This window comes from Drosophila eugracilis, unplaced genomic scaffold (genome assembly GCF_018153835.1).
Source record: "Drosophila eugracilis isolate 14026-0451.02 unplaced genomic scaffold, ASM1815383v1 contig_90, whole genome shotgun sequence".
NCBI lineage: Eukaryota > Metazoa > Arthropoda > Insecta > Diptera > Drosophilidae > Drosophila > Drosophila eugracilis.
Genome location: NW_024573812.1, coordinates 5691142 through 5714072, shown reverse-complemented (window position 1 = coordinate 5714072; position 22931 = coordinate 5691142). Strand labels below are relative to the sequence as shown.

Below are 22931 nucleotides of genomic sequence, written 5' to 3'. Positions count from 1 at the left end.
AGCGGCACCCTAAAAACCGGCATGACACTTATCGATATGTATCATCGATATGCGCGATAGAAATACCAACACTGCACCGCGCGGCTGGCATGTGCAATAGTACACGACGCTCGTGAAATCTTTTCGTTTGTGTATTAAAAGGGCAAAATCTAGCTGGTAAGCCGAGTGCACTCGTATGCACAATTGAAATAATCAATAAGTGAAGAGTCATCAAGTGAGTGCCGTCGCTTATCCATCGCAATAGAGGCCTCAGTGTTTAGGTTATGTGCGAGCCGCTAGACACAAAGAGTTCGTCTCAGCCCCCGGATATATTCGATGGACATATGGTTTCTATGGGATGAGGTCGGGTGACTGAACTGCAGCCCGGAAGCCAATGTCATTTATTCGCTAATGGGCCCCCTTCATCTGCCAAGTGCTATTTATAAAATCATGACGCAACGCACACTCAATACTCCTCCTTTTTCGCCTGTTGCTTATCGGCACTTTGTGGTTTTTACGGTCTAGTTTTGTGGCCACCTAGTAAAGTATATACCCCTCCTATTCCTTTACAGCCGATTTTGTGCATTCCAAGATGGTCGAAGACAAGGAGAACGTTGCCAACGGGGAGCAGGTCTCTAAGAAGGGAGCCAAAAAACTGGCCAAGGCCGCCAAGGTGAGCATCTTTGATTTGCGGACGTGGCGTGAGCTTGTTTTATTTTTATTTTGAACCTCTGATAACAGCTCTCTAATCTCTATCCGTACAGAAAGCCGAACAGAAGGCAGAAAATGCCTCTACTGTGGCAGCCAACAATGCAGGCGGAGATTCTGCCGAGGATCACGCCGCCGGAAGATACGGTCTCTCCGAGATGATTCAATCCAAGGATAAGCGTAGCGAAAGGAATTTTGTTCCTGTTTTTGAACTGAGTGGCCAGGTGGGCAAAGGACTCGTCTGGGTGCGTGGACGCGTCCACACATCCCGAGCTAAGGGCAAACAGTGTTTCCTTATCCTGCGCCAACAGAGCAGCACGGTGCAGTGCATCCTGGCTGTCGGCGATGTCATATCCAAACAGATGGTCAAGTTCGCGGGAAAGTAAGTCATTATATTTTTTGTCAATTTCTTATTAATGGTATAAGCTTTAAAAAAAGCAGATCGATATAAAATCGAAATTGCTGTAGTCATATAGATAATTACAACACCCACATTGATAAGATAGTAATGTTAAGAAATATCACTACGAATTTATCGCAACCTAATTAAGCTGTTCCCCTTATTAAACAGAACACTAAAGCTTTTTCCATTTTTCAGTATTCCCAAGGAGAGCATCATCGATATCCAGGCCAAGGCAGTGGCGGTGTCCAGTAAGATTGAATCCTGCACAGAGCAAACGCTGGAGCTATCTGTCGAACAGATATTCGTGATTTCCCAAGCGAAGGCTCAGTTGCCATTGCAGATCGAGGATGCCTCGCGTCCCGAGATTGCTGATGATGCGGAAGGTCTGAACATTCGCGTTAACCAGGACACGCGCCTGGACAATCGTGTACTGGACTTGAGGACTCCAGCAAATCAGGCCATATTCCGTCTAGAAGCTGGAGTGTGCCGCCTGTTCCGTGATATCCTCACCGAGAAGGGCTTCACCGAGATCCACACGCCCAAGATCATTTCGGCAGCCAGTGAGGGAGGCGCCAACGTGTTCACCGTGAGTTACTTCAAGGATTCGGCTTATCTGGCGCAGTCACCTCAGCTGTACAAGCAAATGGCAATTGCTGCTGATTTCGACAAGGTCTACACCGTAGGCGCAGTTTTTCGGGCGGAAGATTCCAACACTCATCGCCATTTGACTGAGTTTGTGGGTCTGGATCTCGAAATGGCTTTCAAGTACCATTATCATGAGGTACTACACACGATTGGCAACACGTTTACGGCCATTTTCAAGGGTCTGCGCGACAAGTACGCCAAAGAGATAGAATCTGTTGGCCAGCAGTACAAGGTGGATGCCTTTAAATTTCTGGAGCCTCCACTAATCCTTCAGTTTGCCGATGGTGTGGCCATGTTGCGTGAGGCTGGAGTGGAGACGGGCGACGAGGAGGATCTATCGACGCCCAACGAGAAGCTGTTGGGTCGTTTGGTCAAGGCCAAATACGACACTGATTTCTATATCCTTGACAAGTTCCCACTGGCGATACGACCGTTCTACACAATGCCCGATCCGAACAATCCCGTTTACTCCAATTCCTATGACATGTTCATGCGTGGCGAGGAGATCTTGTCCGGGGCGCAGCGTATCCACGATCCCGAGTACTTAATGGAGCGGGCCAAGCACCATGGCATCGGTGAGCATTCCGTAGATATAACTGTGATTAAACACATGTTGGGTATATTTTTATATATATATTAAGTAACTTAAGGTAACTTCTACTCGAGAGCCTTTAAGGTCAGTCAGTCACAAGATCTCGAAGTAAACAATGATTAGAACGCAATGAGTAAATAATATAAATATCTCTCAAGTGCTAATTCATAACTATTGCACTCGTATGATAAGCGATATCTGGTTTAAACTTGTTTAACCGTATATATAAAAAATTTAATTTATATATTTTAGATACCTCCAAGATTGCGGCGTACATCGAGTCCTTCCGCTATGGATGTCCTCCGCATGCTGGCGGTGGTATTGGCATGGAGCGCGTGGTGATGCTGTATCTGGGATTGGACAACATCCGCAAGACTTCCATGTTCCCACGTGATCCTAAGAGGTTAACGCCTTAAACACGCCAAACTCAAAAAACAACTCTACTCTTTAGATGTGAATTAAATTCGATGAAACAATTGTTTTACTTTCCCTGTGACTTTCCAAGCATTCAGTTCTTTTTATTATTTTTAAACCGAACCCATTTTGTGTTTTTTTCCCATTTCTCAAAGACTAACATGCTGCAGAGTTGTTAAACAACGAGAAAAATGTACGAGAAGACTGCCTAGAGTCAAATTTATTTGGAAACTCGTAAGAAAATAAATATTTGCGCGTATGTTTTGTACTTTAATATTTGACTTTTATTTACTAGTGGTTGATTATTTGGATGGTGGAATCGGAGTATTTTGTAAAATTGTGTTGCATAGTTTTGGGAGCTGTTAAAAGGAGGGATTTTATGGAAGCGATTGAGATTCCGATTTTTACTTAAAATAATAATAAGTAAAATTAGTAATAATTTAAATAGATAACTTAAAAGGGAAGTAAAATCATTTTTATTGAAACCATTTACATATATCTTAAACCAAAAAATGTATCATTTTGGATTCCAATTATAATTCCAATGGGAGCATATATGGGCAATGCATTTTCTAATTAGATTTTTTTTAATAGTTGAACAATTTTTCGATCTTTATTAATTTTACTTATAAAAATGAATTGGTAAGGAATTTCAACTTTTGATTGACAAATTTTAAAGAGGGAAAACTTATGCTATTAATAAGGGAAAGGTCCAAAAATAATATATTTTAGTTAGGAGCAGCGAACATTATTAATACTGACTTATAGTTTGAAGATTTCCGACAGTTGCTGAAAATCTAACAGATGAATCCTTTCCGAAAATGCCGTCGGTCTTTTTAAGGTTTTATTATGAGTTTTAACAGGTGTTGGCAGGTGATTACTGTCATATAATAGGGATAATTTAAACAAATTTTTCAAACAAAAATAATATGTAAATATCTTAAGGTTCATTTTAGGTTTACTCTGTAGTATTTGTAAGATTCACCTGAGTGTATCTGCCACTTGATAACCTCCAGGAGATATATACAACATTTTTTTCTCAGGTTCCTATCGTGCAACTAACAATTAAAGGAGTAGTAAGCCCGTCTTTCACTTTTTTTTTTTGTAAACATCCGCACCTTGTCAGCTGACAATCTACAGCGAAGTAAAGGCGAATGAACAGCACAATAAATTGTATTCATTTGCAATCAGATTATTATCAATACGACGGAAGGGGTTTTTTCTCGAATGAGGGAGGGGTTTTCGAAGGGGGTTGGAAAAACAAGGACTGCGGGGGCACTGCAAACACTGTTGACACAGTTGGCGCATACTTTTCATTGCGGAAAGTAAAGGAAATGAAAGGATGGGAAACGAAAGGAAAGGAGAGAGAGGGAAGAGGGAAGAGGGAACTAAAGGACGAGAAGAACAGCCCACGGATGAATGCGAATTCCATTCAATCTGTTTTGTCGAACTTTAAAATCAGAGAGAAACAGCAGGAGTTTTCGTCTACTTGAGGACACACAATTGAGACGCACTCCATTTTATTTTCACACCGATGTGGCATCGTTAGCTGGAACCTGGAAACAACAACAATACCAATAACAGCAACAACAATAACAACAACATACAAAGCTGAAAAGCTGCGGCAACAGCTATCAAGTGGGCGGTGCTTGGTTACTCAAGCACATAGAGTTGTCTCACTCGCACTGCAACCAAACAACTAGCGAGCAAGCGAGATCGACTGATATAAGAAATTGCCATTTTGTTTTCAATGCTGCGTCGACTGAGCCGCTAGCTGCGCTGCTGGCAAATGCATTGGTTTTACCGCTCCTTTCGCCAGTTTGTTTTTTCTCTTCCGATTGAGCGGAAGTTGTTCTTCTCTCTCCGCCGCGCGCGTTTGATTTTCGAATATTCGATTTTCAACGAGAACGAGAACGAGAATTTCGAAACAAAATTACAACGAAATTTAAGCAAAACAAAAATTTTCAGTGAGCGATCGCGGCAAGTGCAGTTCATTTGTTTTCCAAGTGCCACATCGCAAGAATACAAAAAGTAAAAAAAAAAAGTAAAGAAAAGAAAAGAAAAATATAAGAAAATAAAAAAATTCAAATAAAAAATAGAGATTGCAATTGCCAAAACAGTGTACGTTCTCTTTCCCGCTTCCGCTCTGTCCCGCACTATACATATATGTAGCAATCTCTCTCGCTCTAACTCACACTCTTCAACGGGGCCGCCAAGAATTTATGGAATTTGGCATTTTGTGGATTTAGCGAAAATATTTTCATTGAGTGCGCGCCGGCCGAATGTTTGCTGCTCGTTTTCGTTTCAAAATAATCGCAGGAAAAGCTGCGATCTCAAAATCTCAACTATTCACGTGCAAATTCCCGCTGCGTCTATCATTTTAATTACAATTCAAATTAACGACAACAACAAAACGATAATAACATAAATTATCTGTAGTTAATGCCTTTTGCATTGAGAATTGTGAAATTGTTGAATGTTTTCCAAGTAAAAGTGCACTGTAACGAAATTTCTGTTGCTTTACGTTAGCTAAGCTGTAAAGATTGTTGGATTACGATAAAAACTTTTAAGAGGTAAGTTGAGAAGGCAGATTCTGTAGTTCTTATTAGATATAATGATGTTCCAATAAGAAGAGCATTGGCTATGATTCAAACTTGTTTGCAGATCTCTTTCTTCACCCAAGAAAAGCATTAACCTTTAATCTTTTTTTTTATTATTTGCTTTTTTACATTGTTTTAGCTTGTTTTTAGCATTCAATTTGCTGTTCTATAGGTTAAATCAGATATTTTTATATAACTTACTTACCAAAAGAGGTAAAACAAATAATGTATGCATAATTTTACTAGTTTAAAGTCTCTTAACCCATCAACCTTCATTACGTTTTAACTAACTTTTAATGGATTTTCAGTAAATTATTGTTTCTAGCACTTTTTTACCCTTATTAAAGTTTATTTTTAGGCAATTTTATATTTTTATTGATGTACCAAAAGGTTTTATCTTATTTTCTGTCAATAAAAAGCTTTATTTTTCTAAAATAAAATCTTGAAATTTTGTTATGAAAATTTAAATAAAGTTTTTTGTTAATTTAAAGGCATTTTAGAACATAGATGATATTTTCATATACCGACGGTTGATATTTTAAAAAGTATTTAGATGCCGTCGGTTCTCGTTTTTACTAATTTACAGAGATTAAAGATTAAAAAAAGCTTTTTAAAGGCATCAATTTATAGGTTATCCTAACTATTAATCTATAGAGCAATGATTTTTACAGTAAATGTTAATTTACATGATGTGAGACTTCTGCAGACTAACTTTACAGACTTGCCACTGTTTTTTAAGGGAAGCTTGTTTCTTAACTTTAACTATATAGTTGTAAAACTTGTAACTTATTTATTAAACTTATTTCATGACTTACCGACGGAGTGTATAGAAACAAGTTTATATTATAAACTTTGCCAAAATCAACCATTTAAAACACATAAAACTTTTAATGAAATTCCAACCAAATATTTTGATAGTTCATTTCCTTCGATTTTCATTTCGTTAATTACTTATAATTTAGTTGTGAAAGCTACTTACTTAGTTATTTATTTTTTATGGCCATTTCGAATCCTTGTTCATTGCTAGTTTACATGCAACTTAAATTTCCCCACACTTTATGCTTCGCAAAATCCCATCATTAAAGCCGCCTTTAACATAAATGCCAGAAATTGGCTTTCAGCTTTTCAGCTTTTCAAATTTCTTGCCACAATTAGCAAATTGTTAATGCCTTCTCCTGCACTTTTCTTCATTTTCCCTTGCAGTTGGCCATTCTTCTGCAGCGGCGGAAACGCGGATGAGAAACGAAATTGACGTTCCAACGCCAAAGGGAAAAACAAACAAACAAAAAAAAAAAAGGCAAAGCAAATAATGGAAAACAACTACTAACTGCAATCAACAATGTGGAAATGATAATTGCAATTGCCTGCAGAAGCAAACAAAGAAGAAAGTTCGGCGAGAGCAAAGAGGGGAAAGGAAAACTGAAGGAAAACTCCCCACCAATGGGAATGGCAAATGAATAGAAGAAAGAAGTTAAAAGTTAAAAAAAAAACAAACAAACAAAAAACAAAAAGAGAGAAAAGCAATTATAGCTCTTGATACAAACGCGATGGTGTTTTACAATATGTAAATATAATTAGCCGAGCGGAGTTTTCATTCCTGGAATTTTGCCAGCCAACGAAACAAATAAATACAGCTACTAAAAAGAAAAAACAAGACTAAAAACCAAGCCGGTTTTATAATTACTCTTCAAACTCACCTCTCTACTGTTCCCTCTCTCTTTGCTATCTCTCCCTCTCTCTGGAGAGAATTCCTATACCCGATACGATCCAATTACAAATCCAATTGGAACTACGGTCTTATTGGCATCACAATTTCCCCGTTTCAAGTGACAATACCAATTTAACTACCATTCATCGTTGCAAAACCGCAAAAACAGTGTCGCAGTGTTAGTGAGTGTACGCGCCAGTGTGTGTGTGTGAGTGGCAGTTGCAGTTGCAAGTGCGCTTGCCACTGCGACAATGGCAGTGTCCTGCCCCGAAGTTATGTACGGTGCCTACTATCCATATCTGTACGGGCGCGCTGGACCAAGTCGATCGTTTTATCAGTATGAAAGGGTGAGTACTTCTCCTTTCTATCTATCCTATTCAAATTAATTATATATAAAAATATATATATAAAAAGCAGTATTGGAAGTGTTTTAGATTTAAAAGGGAATTTTTAGAGTTTAGAAATTGGAAGAGCAAACAAAACTACAGTTTAAAAAAGACAAAAAGTTGGAACTGGAAATTGAAAAATTGGTCTATTAAAAATCAGCAGAAGAGTTAAATCTTAATAGGTCTTAAAATCAAAAGAAGGTTTTAATTTTATGTATTTTATACACAGATTAATGATGCTCAGTGTAGACCAGATACTTCTTATCTAAAGTTTGTATTTACATTATGTAGTAAATATCTGTTTTGGATATAGTTTTTGGTTCCTTCATTAAAGAATATCTAAAGTTTCTCTTAAAGCAGTAAATATGGATACAACTTTACATCGAAACCATAAAAGAAGTGTCTAATATTTGGCAAATACTTTTAGAAACATATTTTTCATAGAAAATATAGAAGATCATATTAGGGTAGTGATTTCTCTATACTTTTTCTCAACTTTCCAAATCACAAAATGAATTTCCTGGGCCTGTTAAATATCTTATAATCTAGATTCTATCAGTTTTTAAACATTTTTTCGATTTCCAACTTTACTTTTTACATACAAGTTTTTACTTTGTTAAGCTCTACTATTTAAACTATATCTTCTGTGTATATCTAAAGTATCTACCTAAATTAGATCCGTTTTAGTTAGGATAAGTTAGACAAGCTCATAGAAACTCTATGATATTATTCCTTAAAACTCAGCTGTAAACAAAGTTAGTAGAAACTTGAAACTGAAATGGAAGAAGGGTTTATAAGTTCACAGACTTATATAAAGTTATATGAAAATATATACTATAAAGTTAAAATATAATCATCAGCAATAAACATTTACTGGCGATTAATCAATTGCCTAATGAAAAACTAAGCTGAAATCTCTTAACAAAAGCCTCTAAATTAGTTGTTTAGACATTTTAGGCAAGACGAAAGCTCAGCTTTAGGCCAGGTAACTTAAGCTGGTAAAGCACGTAAAAATAGGTGTTAAAAATTTCCTAAACATTGAATTCCATTCTCCTCATTTAAATTCCTTAAAAGTTCTAGAAATTTGTGGCATGAGTTGTAGACTTACGACGGGTTTTTGAATTTCTTAAAAAGATAAAAACCGTTTAAAAAAAGTAATAAGTCTTTGGAGTTTAAACTAGTTACCTAAGAAGTTGATTAGGATTTTAAATAGTTACATCTATTAAGCAAAATTGTTTTGCTTTGCTAACTTAAAAAGATATTTAGGTTTTTATCAAAACAAAATAAGGAAACATTTCTGCTTTGACTATCTAATGTTGTCTAAACCAAGAAACTACGTAAACGCCTTCTTTTAATTGCAAGAAAATTAACAGAAAAATTCTATTAAAAATCCTTCTACAAAATAAACTTTAAGCATTGCTTATTAAAATAAAAAAATAAACAAAAAAACAATTAAACCCCCCGCAGTATCTGTCACAAACTGGATTTCCCTTAATGTAAACGCAAATTTGTGGTAGCCTTACATGAGATGAGACTGCTTTGCATAAGCAGCCACACCGAGAGGCCATAAAAGCGAACCACGAAACGTTTTGTTAAGATTCTTGTTTATTTGTTTTCATTTTGGCCAGCAAAGTGTACTCGTACTTGGTTAAAACAAGTTTGGGGACAGCTTTAAAAAGGGAAAGCACCAACGACGACGACGATGATGAGTCATTCTGTCTGCTCCTCTTTTTTGTTAATGCCTTTTTGCTAGGACCCACAGCCAAAGCCACATCCCTGGCTGATTGATGGCTCTCTTCATTTTTGGCCAAGGCCAAAAGCCAGCTACTGTTGTTTTAGCCATGCCAGCTACTCCATCAATTTGTTTCGACCCGCTCCGAGACTGAATAATTAGACGTTTCTAACAAATCATAAGAATTCACGCAGAACGCAAATCGATTTGGGAAGCCCAAAACCAATAAAGGGGCCAACAAAAAAAAAGAAAGAAAGAAAGAGGCAAATTTTAAAACAAAAAACATTTCAAGGAATTCCATGGGCTTTGTCTTTTTGGCCTTTTGCTAACATTGATTTCAAAGATTTCGCTGTGATTTCTGTGACAAGTACAGAAAAGTTCTCACGATCTTGGATGGCTTGGCTGGTCCTCGCTCTTGACCAGGGTCCAAAAACTCCGACAGACTCTACGAGACGGCAGTTGCCGTTGTCGCTGGGGCACAAAGAAATTCTTGTGTCGCAAGTTCCAATTATACAAGGCCGCGGCACCAAATCGAAATTGGCCTTTTATGTAAGTAACCGATACGACACGATTCTGATTCTATGCTTTTGCATGCCCATAAAAGAGGGACCGCGATAAACCCTACAGCTCTTGGCCATATATATATATATATATCTTGGGTTGTCCTACAGCTCCTCCAGAAAGCCAATCCTCCTCCAATCGCAGATTGAGTCAGCAGCTTTAGCCTCTCCAGCTGGATGACCGGTTTATTTCGTCCCAAAAACGCACATTTTCCCGTCCGCCCTTTCAACACTTTAGTTAGCCTCCATCCCAAAAAAATACAAAAAAAAAAGTAAAAAAGTTAAAAACAAAAACAAATAAAAACCTTGGACCTTTGGGTTAATTTATTGTGTGTATCGCCATTAGTTCTTGCCGATCTTGGTCTCCACCATAACATAACCATACCGATTCGATCCTTTTGGGCCTTTTGTCAACCGATCGCAGATAAACCAGGGAGCTCTGAACTGAAAAAACTAAAACAAAACCCAACGAAAAAAGTTCAATTTTGGCTCTGAAAGTTTGTCGCTGGTTCGTCTGCCGTTTTCTGGTGATTTATGCCGTGTGATCGAAGGCCTGACTGCTCGGCATAACCGACATATCGCCTGCAGCTAATAACGCTGCTGCAGATTCAGATACAAATACACGGAGAGAATTGAGTTGTGGGAAGGTTGATCTGTGATATCAGTTTGACATTGGATAATTTGGATAATTTAATTAGGAATAATTGTTGGTGATTTTGCTGTGAAATGGGTGGAGAAGAAGAGGGCGTTCAGCTTGCTATTTCTACTTACTATTCTGAGTAGTTTGTTTTCTGTGTTAACTTAACTTGTTAATTTAACTTATTAACTGATTAACTGATTGTTAACTAACCTATATCTATTCAAGTAACCTATTCGAAAGCTTTAATAAAAGCAGTTTGACTATGACTTACAGTCTACTAGTCTTTATCTTAGGTTCTTAAGTCACTGAGATTCAGCCTTCACACTGACCTTTTTTCTGATAATTTAGGTGCTTGAAGACCAAGAAAATTGATCATAAACCCTTTTAAAATATATATTAAACATCTTATTTAAATAATCCATCATCTTTCTTTTTTAATTCTATGGGTTTGGTTACTTTTTCTCAAGCCTAAGGCAAAAGGCAATAATGTAAGGAAAAGTGTAAGGAAACTTTCAGCTCAACGCCTAGAGAAAGGTTATCATGAATAATAAATCAAACTAATACTAACTAGATCTCAGTTTAAGCTTCCTTTCAGGTTCCTTTAACTTCTTAATCTTCTTACTTAGATAGTTTCTTTTACAATTTTCATGATTATTTAACTAAAGCTAAAACTTAGTTCCAAACTATGAGATCTAAGAGACAGAAAGAGCTAAGAGCCATAGGATCTTAGGCCTCATAGACTTCAAGTTAAAACATAAAATACCTGAAAAATTCACAGAATTTTGGAATTTTCCCAGTGTACCACCGATTCCCCTACAGATACATCTGCCGATGCGGCTGCCTCTTTGTCCTCCTTGTATCTGTATCTGCACATTGTTGCTCCTACGCTACTGCACTTTGGGCGACGTTTCTCGCAACTCGTGAATTCCGCCTCCAATTTGGACTGTCGTCGCTGATAGTGTTGGCCGATAAGGCGGAACGCATTGATTATGTGCTTAAGCCAGGTGACAGATGCAGATACATGATCTTGCCACATATTTGCGGCAAGTGCCTGTGATGCTGCACCTTTTACGCCGCTTTCGCTGTATCTCAATCAATTTGTATCTTTTCGACTATTTAGCAAAAGTTTCTTTCAGCTGAGTCAGCGCTTTTTCTCTAATTAAGTGGCTAGCCGCCCGCTAGAAAACGGGGCCAGCTGTTGTCTCTGCAAGATACTCAATGCTGGTCGTAAATCAAAGAGACTGTCAATGCCCCAAGATGCACACTCTGTCAAATGGTTCGTGCCCGGTTAACCCATTATTAACCCTTAGACACCATCATAATTGGCATGCGCCAGATCGAAATGGAGCAACGCTTCGCCTCGCTTGGTTGCAAGTTGAGATACTTAAATTTAGAAAACCATTTTTCGGGGGCAGCATTTTCCATTGGGGTTATCTTTTAGGGTGCCACTCTAATGGGCTCATTAGGAGGGGAAATGGTCGAAGGTGTTGCTCGTAAATCGTCGCCAGCGCCGCATTATGTTTGACACTCCGCTAAGCTGGAGATTGTGGCGTGATTATCTGGTCTTCTGGCCGCCACCGCTCTCCTATTTCAGTGCCACCTCTTGCAGTCTCCCTTGTTTGCCCCTTAATACCATCCCAACCCGTATCATTCAACCTTGGCCCGAGTCCGTGATAATATGCGCCAAACGCTCGTAAATTTAATGGCCTCACTCGCGTTTTCCATCAACATAAATTTTCTTATTGTGTCATTTTCAATTTGCTGCAAGGCGTCTCATAACTCATTACTTGCCAGGCAACCTTTTCGGGGAATATGACGGGGATACATATTATATTATATAAGTTTCACATATATAGTTTGCAAAGAGGAAGGTAACAGGGTTATCCTCTAATCACTTTTGATATATAGGGGAATTCTTCAGGGTTACCCTCTTAGAACTACAGAAATGGAGTTTGCCAGAGGAAGCTTGGTTAGAGTTATAAGAAGCCATCAATAGCTTGAAGTTTTCCTGAACTAAAGTGTAGTTTAACTTGTTTTATGAGCATATATTTACGAAAAAAGATTATTAAATTAATAATGAATCGAACTCTATATAAAATTCTTGAAAATTTGCCTAACTAAGCAGAATAAATCTTTAGAAATGGAATTTCATTCAAAAGACTGGAAACTCACTCGTTTTTCATGGAGTTTTTGCTATTCTTTTAGTCATTCGTTTAGTTAAGTAAGTAACTATCTCATAACAACTTATAAAATAATAATAAATAATAAGTCAACTTAAAAAATAATCAGTTCTTGAACCTTAGTGTACAGTTTTCCCATTTTCTAATAGGTTCTTTCAAAGAAAGAAATTTTTTAGAAAGACAAATAGTTTCCAGGACGCTTAGTAAGTTTCATTACGAAATTAAGTTAGTCTGGGTAAACATTTTTACTTTATCAAACGTAATTTATAGATAATATGTGAAAAAAGTTTTTATACAAAAAGGAAAAATCTGTAAACTTAAGGGCCAAATCTTGGGAGTAGAAGTTTAGAAGATGAAAAACCAAAACTCACCTCATATCATCGAAAATGATATTCCTTATTAGATATAGGATATTAGATATTATATATTAATACTAATTTTAATATAAAACAAATAACAAATTTTAAACTAAACCCCTCTTTCTACCACTTCCAGTTCAACCAGGACTTGTACTCCTCCTCGGGCGTCAACTTGGCCGCCTCATCGAGTGCCTCCGGCAGCTCCCACTCGCCCTGCAGTCCCATTTTACCGCCTTCGGTGAGCGCGAATGCCGCTGCAGCGGTGGCAGCAGCTGCCCATAATAGTGCAGCGGCAGCCGTGGCCGTAGCAGCCAATCAGGCCAGCTCTTCAGGCGGTCTTGGCGGTGGCGGTGGCTTGGGCGGTTTGGGCGGTCTAGGCGGTGGACCGGCAAGCGGACTACTGGGCAGTAATGTTGTGCCCGGCAGTAGTAGTGTGGGGAGTGTAGGGCTAGGCATGAGTCCGGTATTGAGCGGAGCGGCAGGACACTCGCTGCACAGTTCGCATAGGACGCATGCCCACGCCCACTCCCTAGCCCATGCACACACCCACCCGCATTCGCATACACACACGCATACGCACCAAACCAAAGAAGAGGATCTCATCGCAACGCGCAGCGAAGCTGAAGGTGAGTTTGGAATCTCTTTATACAAGTTTTACTGTATTATATTATGAAATTTTTAGAGGTTAGGTTAGTCTGTATGTAAAATTGAATGGGTTGCTTAACTATTTCCTTTCTGAAAGTTGACAGCTGTAAATCCTCTCTTCTCTCTTTGAGCTCTCACGGCGATATTACACTAACAATTTTTCGTGCTCCTCTTTCCGACTCATTCCATCGCTAACTGTAAAATAATTTGTTCTTGTTTCTTCCTCGATCATCGTTCGGACACTTACACTGGAATTCATTCCTTATAACTTCTGTTCGCTCTTTAGAGTTTTTTTCGCGGTAGACATTTCGGCAGGTCAGTAAAATGAGCGATGAATTGGTTAGCGAAAAAGAAGTAATTTTCTTTTTATTAGTGTAAAGCTGTAAGCTGTGACAGTCTTTCTTGTGTTTGTGTTAGTAAATGCTCTGCCGTAAGTCGAGTTTGAGCAACCCTGATATAGAATATACGGTTAATATGGAAGGATATTGCTTTTGCCTAGAAGTCTAGCTGGAAAACATAGATTTATGAATGATATATAGTTCTTTCTGTGTTTTTGGTTAAATATTATTAAAGATCGTTGTTACCCAAAGTAGAAAGCATAGAAAGCTATTGAATCTTCTTCTTTCTGAAACTTCAAAGTTAATAAGTAAAGATATTTATTTGTCTCCCTATAAAGTTAGTTTGAGTTAATATCTATCACTTAATACTAGCAATAACTTGATCAGATTTTACTAGCAAAACAATATACTTCAAGTTAGAATGAAATACTATATATAAACCTAAGGAATATATCAATACATTCTCTTTAATTAAGAACTTACTGCCTTGTCTGCTGAACTAAAAACAGTTCACATCCCAAAGGTCAAGTTAGAAGCCTAGCTAGCTGGATTAATTAATAATTCATCAAGCAACTAACTTTAATACATGACTAAGCCCATAAATTGAATGGCTTTTACTGTGCGTGTTCATTTCTATTGTCAATGTCAGTTTGTTTGCCTAAGCTTTTATATTTTGGCAGCACAATGAAAATTCATCCAAATGAAAAGCTAAAATGAGGGGGGAGGGGAGCGGCAGATAGCCATCGCACATTCGTAGCTAATTAATTTGAAAATTCTTGAAATTTCCAACGAAGCACTCGCATTCCCAACCAGTTAGCATTCAATAAATTATATCATATTTTCCCCGTTGGCTACTCACTACAATTTTCCGATTATTTAATAGTTTTCCTCTCTTTTCTTGCCGATTTTCCAGCACGCCTGGTGGGCTCCCAACAACATCAGCATCATAACGAATCATCCTGCTCCTCCGGTCCGGATTCCCCGCGCCACGCCCACTCGCACAGTCATCCGCTTCATGTGGGCGGCGGCGGTGGTGCGACGGGCGGACCTTCATCAGCGGGCGGAACGGGTTCGGGCGGTGGCGATGGAAGCGGCGGTACAGGAGCTATACCCAAGAATCTGCCAACGTTAGAGGCACCAATGGGAAGTGGAGGCGGCGGAGGTCTGGGCGGTAGCGGCCAGGGACAAGCTCAGTATCTATCGGCCTCCTGCGTTGTGTTCACCAACTATTCGGGCGACACGGCCAGCCAGGTCGACGAGCACTTCTCCCGCGCCCTCAACTACAACAACAAGGATGCTAAAGGTAAGGTCTAGCATTAGAAAGGGAGTTAGTGAGGGAGTTTGGGGGAGGAAAAGTGACGAATAGGTACACTTTCAAGGATCAATCGAGTTTCTAGTTAAGCTAATGAAGGGATTTCGGCGGCTATTCGTCATTTTTCAGTTTAAAACTTTTTAAAAGTTAAGTTCATAAACAAGAAAAGCTTAAAAATATCTCAAAAATTAAATGCTAATGCAAGATATTTCTATTTATAAATACAAAAAGCTGTTCTTTGTTTACTTTTCCTGCTTTTTTTTTGGCAACATCAATCAAAAAATATTCCCAAAAAACAAAACAGACTTTCTCTTTGTTTGTTTTTATTTTCAAAATTAAGTTAATCCACTGCCTTAGAGGTACATATATTTTCTCCCAGTGCTTAAACTTTGCCACATTTTTTAAAAACAAATCCCTGATGTGTATTAGTAGGAGGATAATCAGCTTGTTTTCCCGGCTCCCACTCCCCAGTTCGCTCCACTTTCCGACTCATTTGCGGCTCCAGCGTGTTGTGATCAAAGAACCGCTCGTGTCATGTACTTGTCCCGCCTGTCAGTTTGCGTGTTTGCCTCGATTTGCGGCAGTGTCCCCTTCCCCCTTCCAGAAGGGGCATAATTAGGTGAAAAATAAACGCCAGCAGTTCCAGCAAAGTTATTAAAATGTTCTCGGAAAATTTACAACAGGCAAATTATGCCCTGTTTGTGTGTGTGTGGGAAATCTAATAGTTACAGAATTTTCTCTATGTTAAGTGGTCTAAACAAGTTTTTCTTCTACTCGATAACTTGATTGATGACCTTGTATCGATGAGGGGGAAAATATTTTGGTTAGTGTGTGTAAACTTTGAGAGTGCAAAAATATGGTTAGGAAAATATGCAGCACGCCCCCAGAAAACGAAGGAAAAGTTGATATAAGAAATCAATAAATTCAGAGAGCTTAATCAAGGGAAAAGTGCTTTGCCTTATAAGCTTAATTTTAAATATTTTTCACACTTAAAAAGCCATAAAAATGAGCTGTAAATTATAATTTTCATTAAGAGATTGCCTTTTAATCCATCTTTCCTGGCGAAAACTATTCGAAATATTTAAATTTAGTATAGAATTCAGCAAAATGCCCCCTTAATGCTCTCCTCCCTCCGATGTCTGCGAATGCGAACACTCACAGAGGCAGAATAAAACGTATAAATCAAGTTGCCACTTGCCACTCGCTTGTTCTTTCGATTTCAAAATTAATTACCTCCTTTAATGAAGATAAACGTTTCGTTTGTTCATGCCTGTCTGTTTTGCCTGTCTCTCTGCTATATATATATATATCTAGATGGGTATATACCCCAACATGTGTGTAAATTTTCCCTCTCTTTTTTTTTAATTTTTAATTGCCTGAATTGCAGTTTTCCTCAGGCATAACGCCTTTAGCCTTGTGTCAAGTGAAGATTTTCATTATGACCATCTCGCTGGGGCTTGTTAATTTCTCTCTATTGCTCAATCAATCAATTATCTAAGCATTTGAATGCCAGGCAGGTGTTGCCAGTTTGTACGGCCGTAAATGCTAATGCTTAGTACGTGTCCCGCCCACTAGGTGGTGTGCTATTCCCCCACCTCTCTCTCTTTGTGGCTTATTCCTTTTTGCCACACCACCAATTGCAGTTAAACCTGGGATTTTATTGAGTTTCTGTGGCTGCCATTTCCTCCAATTTTCCTCTCCCCCCTCCTCGCTTTGAGCAAATGCCACCACCACTTTGATTTTGTGCGAAAATTCAGTTTCCCTTCGATTCCCCACCATTCGTTATGCGATAATTGGAAATTTTCCGCTGGCTGCTTAACTACCAATTTACAGTGATTGTTTTTCCCAAAATTTAAAATAAAGTTGGGTTTCTGGTAGGGGTAGTTAACAGGTAAGCAAATACTAACTAAAAGAGGAAGTAACTTGGCTTAAATTGAGGTTTTAACCAATTTTATTTGTTTCTAATTTAAGGCTGATGTAGCCTAGCTTTGGCTTCGGTTTTTAATTTTAAAATTTAAATTTTTAATTTAAGTTATTAAGTTATTTTAAGGGCCTTATTTAACTATTTAAAAACCCCTTCAGATTTGTGTTTTTATTTTTATTTAAGCGAAGTCTTCTAGTAAAGTAAAGTAAAGTTAATTGAAAAAGTTTGACAAGCACTGGAAGACCTTCGGCCTACCTTGGGGATTAAAATTTTTAATTTTTTATATTTTTAACTACTTTGTTGGTGCTTTTTAAATAGAAATTAAAAGTGTAAGCTTAACAAAAGTTTTTAGAAGTATTTTTATAAAATATTTTAGCCTCTTAAGTTATCAAAAAACCTTTTAAATATCAACAATATCTTAAATAATTAATTGTATAGCTAATAAAATCCTTTAAAAAATCACCAAAAAACCCCAACCCTAACTAGATACTCCCACTATAACATTTTCATTGTCACCAAATACAGTAGGGTGTTACGTAGTAGAAATTCTTCTACCATTAAGGTGCCTTGTTCACATTTTTTTGCGCTAAAACTTCTGCACAGTGGCACACATTGCCCATTATAGAACTGTCCCTTAAAACTACAAAACAAAAAAACAACAATTTATACAAAAAGTAAACAACGAAATGGTTTTTGTTTAAATTTGTTTACTTTCTCGCCTCTATTGTTGTTGTTTTTTGGCACTTTTTGCTATGTCTGCTTAATGGTATTTAAAGTTCATTTTGGTCATTTGTCTATTTGAGAGCGAAGCCAAAACACACATTTAAACATTTTGCATTCAGAGGCAGCTTGAAACTATTCAGCTTCTATATAGATTTTTTCTCGTATAATGCAATGTGCGGTGTCTATATATTCTATATATATACAGATATATATATATATATATAGCTAGTTGGAATGTGCTATGAAATGTCGCCGGAATGCGATGCGGTCGATGCTGATGTTGTTGGTAGCCAGCAGGCCAGTTGTTGTTGTTGCTGCTGCTGTTGTTGTCGGACGGTGGCAATGCCGAATGCCGCATAGATTCCTCATTACGATTTTAAAATGCATTTCAATTAAGTGCCGCGCACAGTGAAACTTTGATAAAAAGAACCGAAAACGAAACCGAAAACGTAACGAAAACTGAAAACCGTAGAAAGGCAACTGAAGATGATGATAGTGATGAGATAGCAAACGGCACGCTTGCACTTCTCTCTCTCTCTCTCTCTCTCTCTTTCTATCTCCCTTTCTTTCTCTTTCTCGCCTTTCCGTTTCATTACGTTTCTCGATCAAAAAGTTCCCGATTTATCTGCCTTTTCCTTCGATTTCTTCTTGTTTTTCCCTTCGCGAGGAGCATTTAATTAGATGCCCAAGGAATTCGATTTAAAATTCCTTGGCACCCGCTGCAGCCGGGAGAACGTTCTCTCAGTGAAATACGAAAAAAAAATATAAAAAACAAAGAAAACTCACAAAAACAGCAACTGAAGCCGAAACAGAGATAGAGATGCAGATACAGATACATTTGAAGATGCATTTGGCAGATACGGATACAAGTGCAGGCCATGCACTAGGAAATATTGGGTTCTAGGAGTCTTGAAGTGGGAAAATTTGAAAGAAATTTGTTGGGAAATTTAAGATTATGTGGAAAATAGCATAAAAGGTTTATTATTTTGAGCATATAAACTGATAATATTGGAATAATATGGATAAGAACGTCACCTCGGTTCTAAGCCATTCACATCAACCTATACATATCTCCTAATAAAGTTAGAATAGGGCTTATCTTACTGTTATTTATTGGTACTTTCAGATATTTAAACCTTCTAACTCTCCTCAGTCTGTTTTATATATAACCTATAAGCCTGTTTAAAGGGAAAAAGATATAGTAAAAGGTAATGTGATATATCTATTTTCTATAACTTAAAGATGCATAAACAAGACTACTTGTTAGAGGTATTTAAAGTTAATTTTGGTCAGTTGCCTATTTCAGAGCAAAATTCTCTGTTACAAAGCTCAAGTACTAGTAAAAATCTAGAGGAAAAGATCACAACTTTTAAGTTAACAAACTCAAAGTTTCATGCTAGGACTAAATATATATTTCTTACCTAAAAACCTTCCATTTCCTTAGTCATTTTCCAAGACATTCTTAAACTTAGAACCTAGAACCTATAGCCAAGATACTTCTCACTCTCTACCCAAACACTCTACAAGTCAACGTTGGCGATCTCACCTTATCGGGTCATAAATTGCCACGCTCTCTTCATTAGACCAAAAGGTGAAAGGTGAGACGACAGGTAGCAATAGCTGCGGCTTTCGCTTTTGAAGCCTCTCTTGGCTGTTGTTGTTGTTGTTTTTCTTTTTGGCTGAAAGTGAAATGCTGAACTAAACTGAAAAGAAGGAGCTGTAGCTGTATCTGGAGAGAGGAAATATCTTTGGCAGTCTGCTTGTTTGCACATTAATGGGAATTCCACGGCCTCAGCTGAGCGAGTGAGTGAATGGCAATGGGATGATGATGATGATGACGATGCTGACGACTTCTGGCTGAGAGCAATAACAAAAAGGAGAAGGCACGCGGCATGGCATCCAGTATCCCCAGTATCCCAGTATCCAGTATATTGAGTATTTGAGTATCTCAGCCAACAGCAGCCGCACCATCATCATCAGCATGCGTGGCACACTCGCCAACGTGCCGGCCAAAGTTGTCGAATCGCGACGGCAGCCAAGCACAAACATTACACATCCCCAGAAGCACATCCTCCAGCCACGTCCGCATCCTCATAGCCATCCTCATCCCGAAAACCAAAAAAAAACTTCTCCTCCAGTTGTCGTATATATTTTTCTCTCGAATCCAAGTTTGGAATGTTGTCAACGCAAATGCAAGCCTATGCAAGTTTTTGGTATCCTCCTGACTGCCTCTGCCTGCCACCGCCTGCCTGCCTCAGCAATTGCTATTTTTGGTTACCCCCGGTGGGTCTCCCAAAGGGCAGCTCCATTACACATAATGGAGATGTCTTCTACTCCTGCTGCTGCTGCTGCTGCTGCGGCTGTGGCATGGCGCGATTTCATAAACGCGTAGATTTACAACCATTTAATACAAGTGATGATCCTGAACAAACAGCGCGACAACGAGGCACGAACGACAACCGAAAACATTCCGCTCAGTTATTTTGCAACAGCCCATGGCGCCGCCACTGAGGCGGTGATGCAGATGGAGATTCAGACTGGATCTGGTAGAGTCTCTCCTAACCCAATCCCGAATCTCTGTACCAGACCCCAGAGAATCCCCTTAAGACTTGTATGTTTGCCTGTTTGCCAGTTAATCATTGCTGCAATGTGAATGGGAAATTGCCTCAAGAGGCACAAAGGCATAACACCTCCTATAGGAGATGGCTTATTTCGAAAAAAATATTTAATGAGGTTATAAGTGTATATTTAATGGATAGCCATTAACTAGATGGGTTAATTGGGAAGCTGACTAAGTGTTATGGGATTCTTTTAACTTTTCTTGGAATTTTAAAACCTATTTTTAACTTTACTCTTCTCTTTCGTCTATGTTAACTCCATGTTACTTCTTAACTTTTTGTTTAAAAGCTTTTAAAACTATTTTGAGGTACATACTGTACTTAAATACTTAAAGCTTATTAAGATTTAACTATCAATTTCCTATTAGATTGTAGAGATTAATATTGGAAAGATTTTCTGTCACTACAAAGATTTCTTTAATATTTGAAGGATCTTAAACGGATCTTAAAGAAGAACTTAAGGCAACTTAAAAGGAACCTAAGAGGAACTTAAAGGGAACTTAAAAATAACTTAAAAGTAACTTAAGTTTGAATAAAATTTGCTGTAAATATTATTTAAGCTCCATTAGCACGAACACCGCATAAGTCTGCTGATATATGATTGATGTTATGGTTGATGATAATCAACTTCCTCTCTTTGGTATATCGTATTTAGCATATATAACTTCATTGATCCTTCTGTACTAAGTATATTTACTAAATACCCAAAACACAAGCCTCAATTTAAGCCTTAAATACCTTTTAAAGTTATACCTTATCGTTCCTAAGATCTTATCAACAAAAGTACTACAAAAGCTCTAAGATTAATAGGTTTATTTTGTCTAAGCTTTGGATTTTCTTTCATAGTTCTTAAACTAAACACTTTTTACTACCTCCACCTCTTCTTCTCTCTTAATTATCTCAGTAAACTGATCACGATTAAACAATAATTCGTGAACCATTATCATTTTATATAAACATAAATACCTTTGCTTTGCTTTACCTTTAACTATTCCCCCATTTTCTTTATTCTCTCTTACAGAGAGCAGCAGCCCGATGTCGAATCGCAATTTCCCACCATCGTTCTGGAACAGCAATTACGTGCACCCCATACCCGCGCCCACACACCACCAGGTAAGGCCAGAAAGCCCAAAACCAATAACAATAGCAATGGCCAAGAAGTCGATTACCTGCAATACGTGCAGCAATTACGACTTCAAGGAGCCACCGAAGATCCTGCTTCCTCTGCTTTTCCCTTCCCTAACTATGCTAAATAAGTTGTAATCGAATCGGATCTTACAGGTTAGCGACTTGTATGGCACAGCGACGGACACTGGCTATGCCACCGATCCGTGGGTGCCACATGCGGCTCACTATGGTTCCTATGCCCACGCAGCCCATGCCCATGCCGCCCACGCCCACGCCTACCATCACAACATGGCCCAGTACGGCAGTCTACTGAGATTGCCACAGCAGTACGCCAGTCATGGTTCCAGGTGAGTTGGTTAGTGGTAATGGTAACCTATGAACCAGGTGGTGACCTCTTTGGGTTGTTTTTCTGTCTTGCAGGCTGCATCATGACCAGCAGACGGCCCATGCCTTGGAGTACTCCAGCTATCCGACAATGGCAGGTGAGTTTATCGGTGATTTTTATGCTATTTGACTGGGAAATGTTAAGTTTTTAAACTAATAAGATAAAGATAGGATGAAGAAGTAACAGAATCACAAAAAACTAAAAAAAAAACTAGATAATTAACTAATTTTTAACTATTTTTAAAAATATTTTTTAAGCATAAAAACTAAAATATTCTCTAACAACCACTTTATGTCCCATTCCAGGCCTCGAAGCGCAGGTGGCGCAAGTCCAGGAATCATCGAAGGATCTTTACTGGTTCTAAGCCTGACAGGGTACGACATGAGGGTACCCAGGGAACCTTTAGCTAATGTAAAAAGATCCAAGGATCCTTCGGCAGCCTCGTATACCAAGCTTGACCCCAACAAAAAAAAAGGAAAAAAGAAAAGGTCGGGCTTTTCTGAAAACCGCTTCTTAAGCAAAACTGCAGTCTGTGTTTCTGTGTGAGCAAAACAATAACAAACGCAAAGGATTTTGAAATTTAATTTAATTTTACCATAATGTTTAACGTTTAAATATAATTCATAAGCTTAAAAAAAAAAAAAAAACAAAAACACCTTGTAAACAAAAACAAAAAACTAAAAAACAAAAAATTATTAACGCGCATTCGAGACCATTTTTTCAGCGTAATTTGATTTTGTAAGTTTAGCATCCCATATCAGCAATTTAGACACATACAATAATGAAAACTATATACACTATATATATAAATATACACACATAAATATATATATATATATAGATATATATATATATATATATTGGTATTCGTAATCAGCGTTGGTAACGTTTAATAATCAACATTTCTTGTATAGTTAACGCGAACTTTGACATAAACTTAAAGCCACAAACA

The 22931-nt window shown here is 38.0% G+C and overlaps 2 protein-coding genes across 2 annotated transcripts; both read left to right on the top strand.

The window, feature by feature from the left end:
- The first annotated feature begins 49 nt into the window (after positions 1-49).
- LOC108112755 (aspartate--tRNA ligase, cytoplasmic) lies at positions 50-3015 on the top strand. The gene is made up of 5 exons (XM_017223008.1): positions 50-156; positions 552-652; positions 744-1069; positions 1286-2310; positions 2580-3015. The coding sequence occupies exons 2-5, from the start codon at positions 572-574 to the stop codon at positions 2741-2743; spliced, it is 1596 nt and encodes a 531-aa protein (XP_017078497.1). The 5' UTR covers positions 50-156; positions 552-571; the 3' UTR covers positions 2744-3015.
- A 1184-nt stretch (positions 3016-4199) lies between these two features.
- On the top strand, positions 4200-22589 carry LOC108112965 (protein vestigial). Its single transcript, XM_017223366.2, has 8 exons — positions 4200-5314; positions 6545-7396; positions 13043-13532; positions 14803-15192; positions 21488-21579; positions 21748-21941; positions 22015-22076; positions 22285-22589. The coding sequence occupies exons 2-8, from the start codon at positions 7301-7303 to the stop codon at positions 22341-22343; spliced, it is 1383 nt and encodes a 460-aa protein (XP_017078855.1). The 5' UTR covers positions 4200-5314; positions 6545-7300; the 3' UTR covers positions 22344-22589.
- The last annotated feature ends 342 nt before the right edge of the window (positions 22590-22931 follow it).

What these genes read in the sequence shown, in the direction of transcription:
- LOC108112965 (XM_017223366.2), top strand. Translation starts at nt 7,301, where the DNA reads ATGGCAGTGTCCTGCCCCGAAGTTATGTACGGTGCCTACTATCCATAT. An exon ending in CGTTTTATCAGTATGAAAGG is followed by an intron (nt 7,397 to 13,042) that starts GTGAGTACTTCT and finishes TACCACTTCCAG; the next exon opens with TTCAACCAGGACTTGTACTC. An exon ending in AACGCGCAGCGAAGCTGAAG is followed by an intron (nt 13,533 to 14,802) that starts GTGAGTTTGGAA and finishes CCGATTTTCCAG; the next exon opens with CACGCCTGGTGGGCTCCCAA.
- LOC108112755 (XM_017223008.1), top strand. Translation starts at nt 572, where the DNA reads ATGGTCGAAGACAAGGAGAACGTTGCCAACGGGGAGCAGGTCTCTAAG. An exon ending in AACTGGCCAAGGCCGCCAAG is followed by an intron (nt 653 to 743) that starts GTGAGCATCTTT and finishes CTATCCGTACAG; the next exon opens with AAAGCCGAACAGAAGGCAGA. An exon ending in ATGGTCAAGTTCGCGGGAAA is followed by an intron (nt 1,070 to 1,285) that starts GTAAGTCATTAT and finishes TCCATTTTTCAG; the next exon opens with TATTCCCAAGGAGAGCATCA.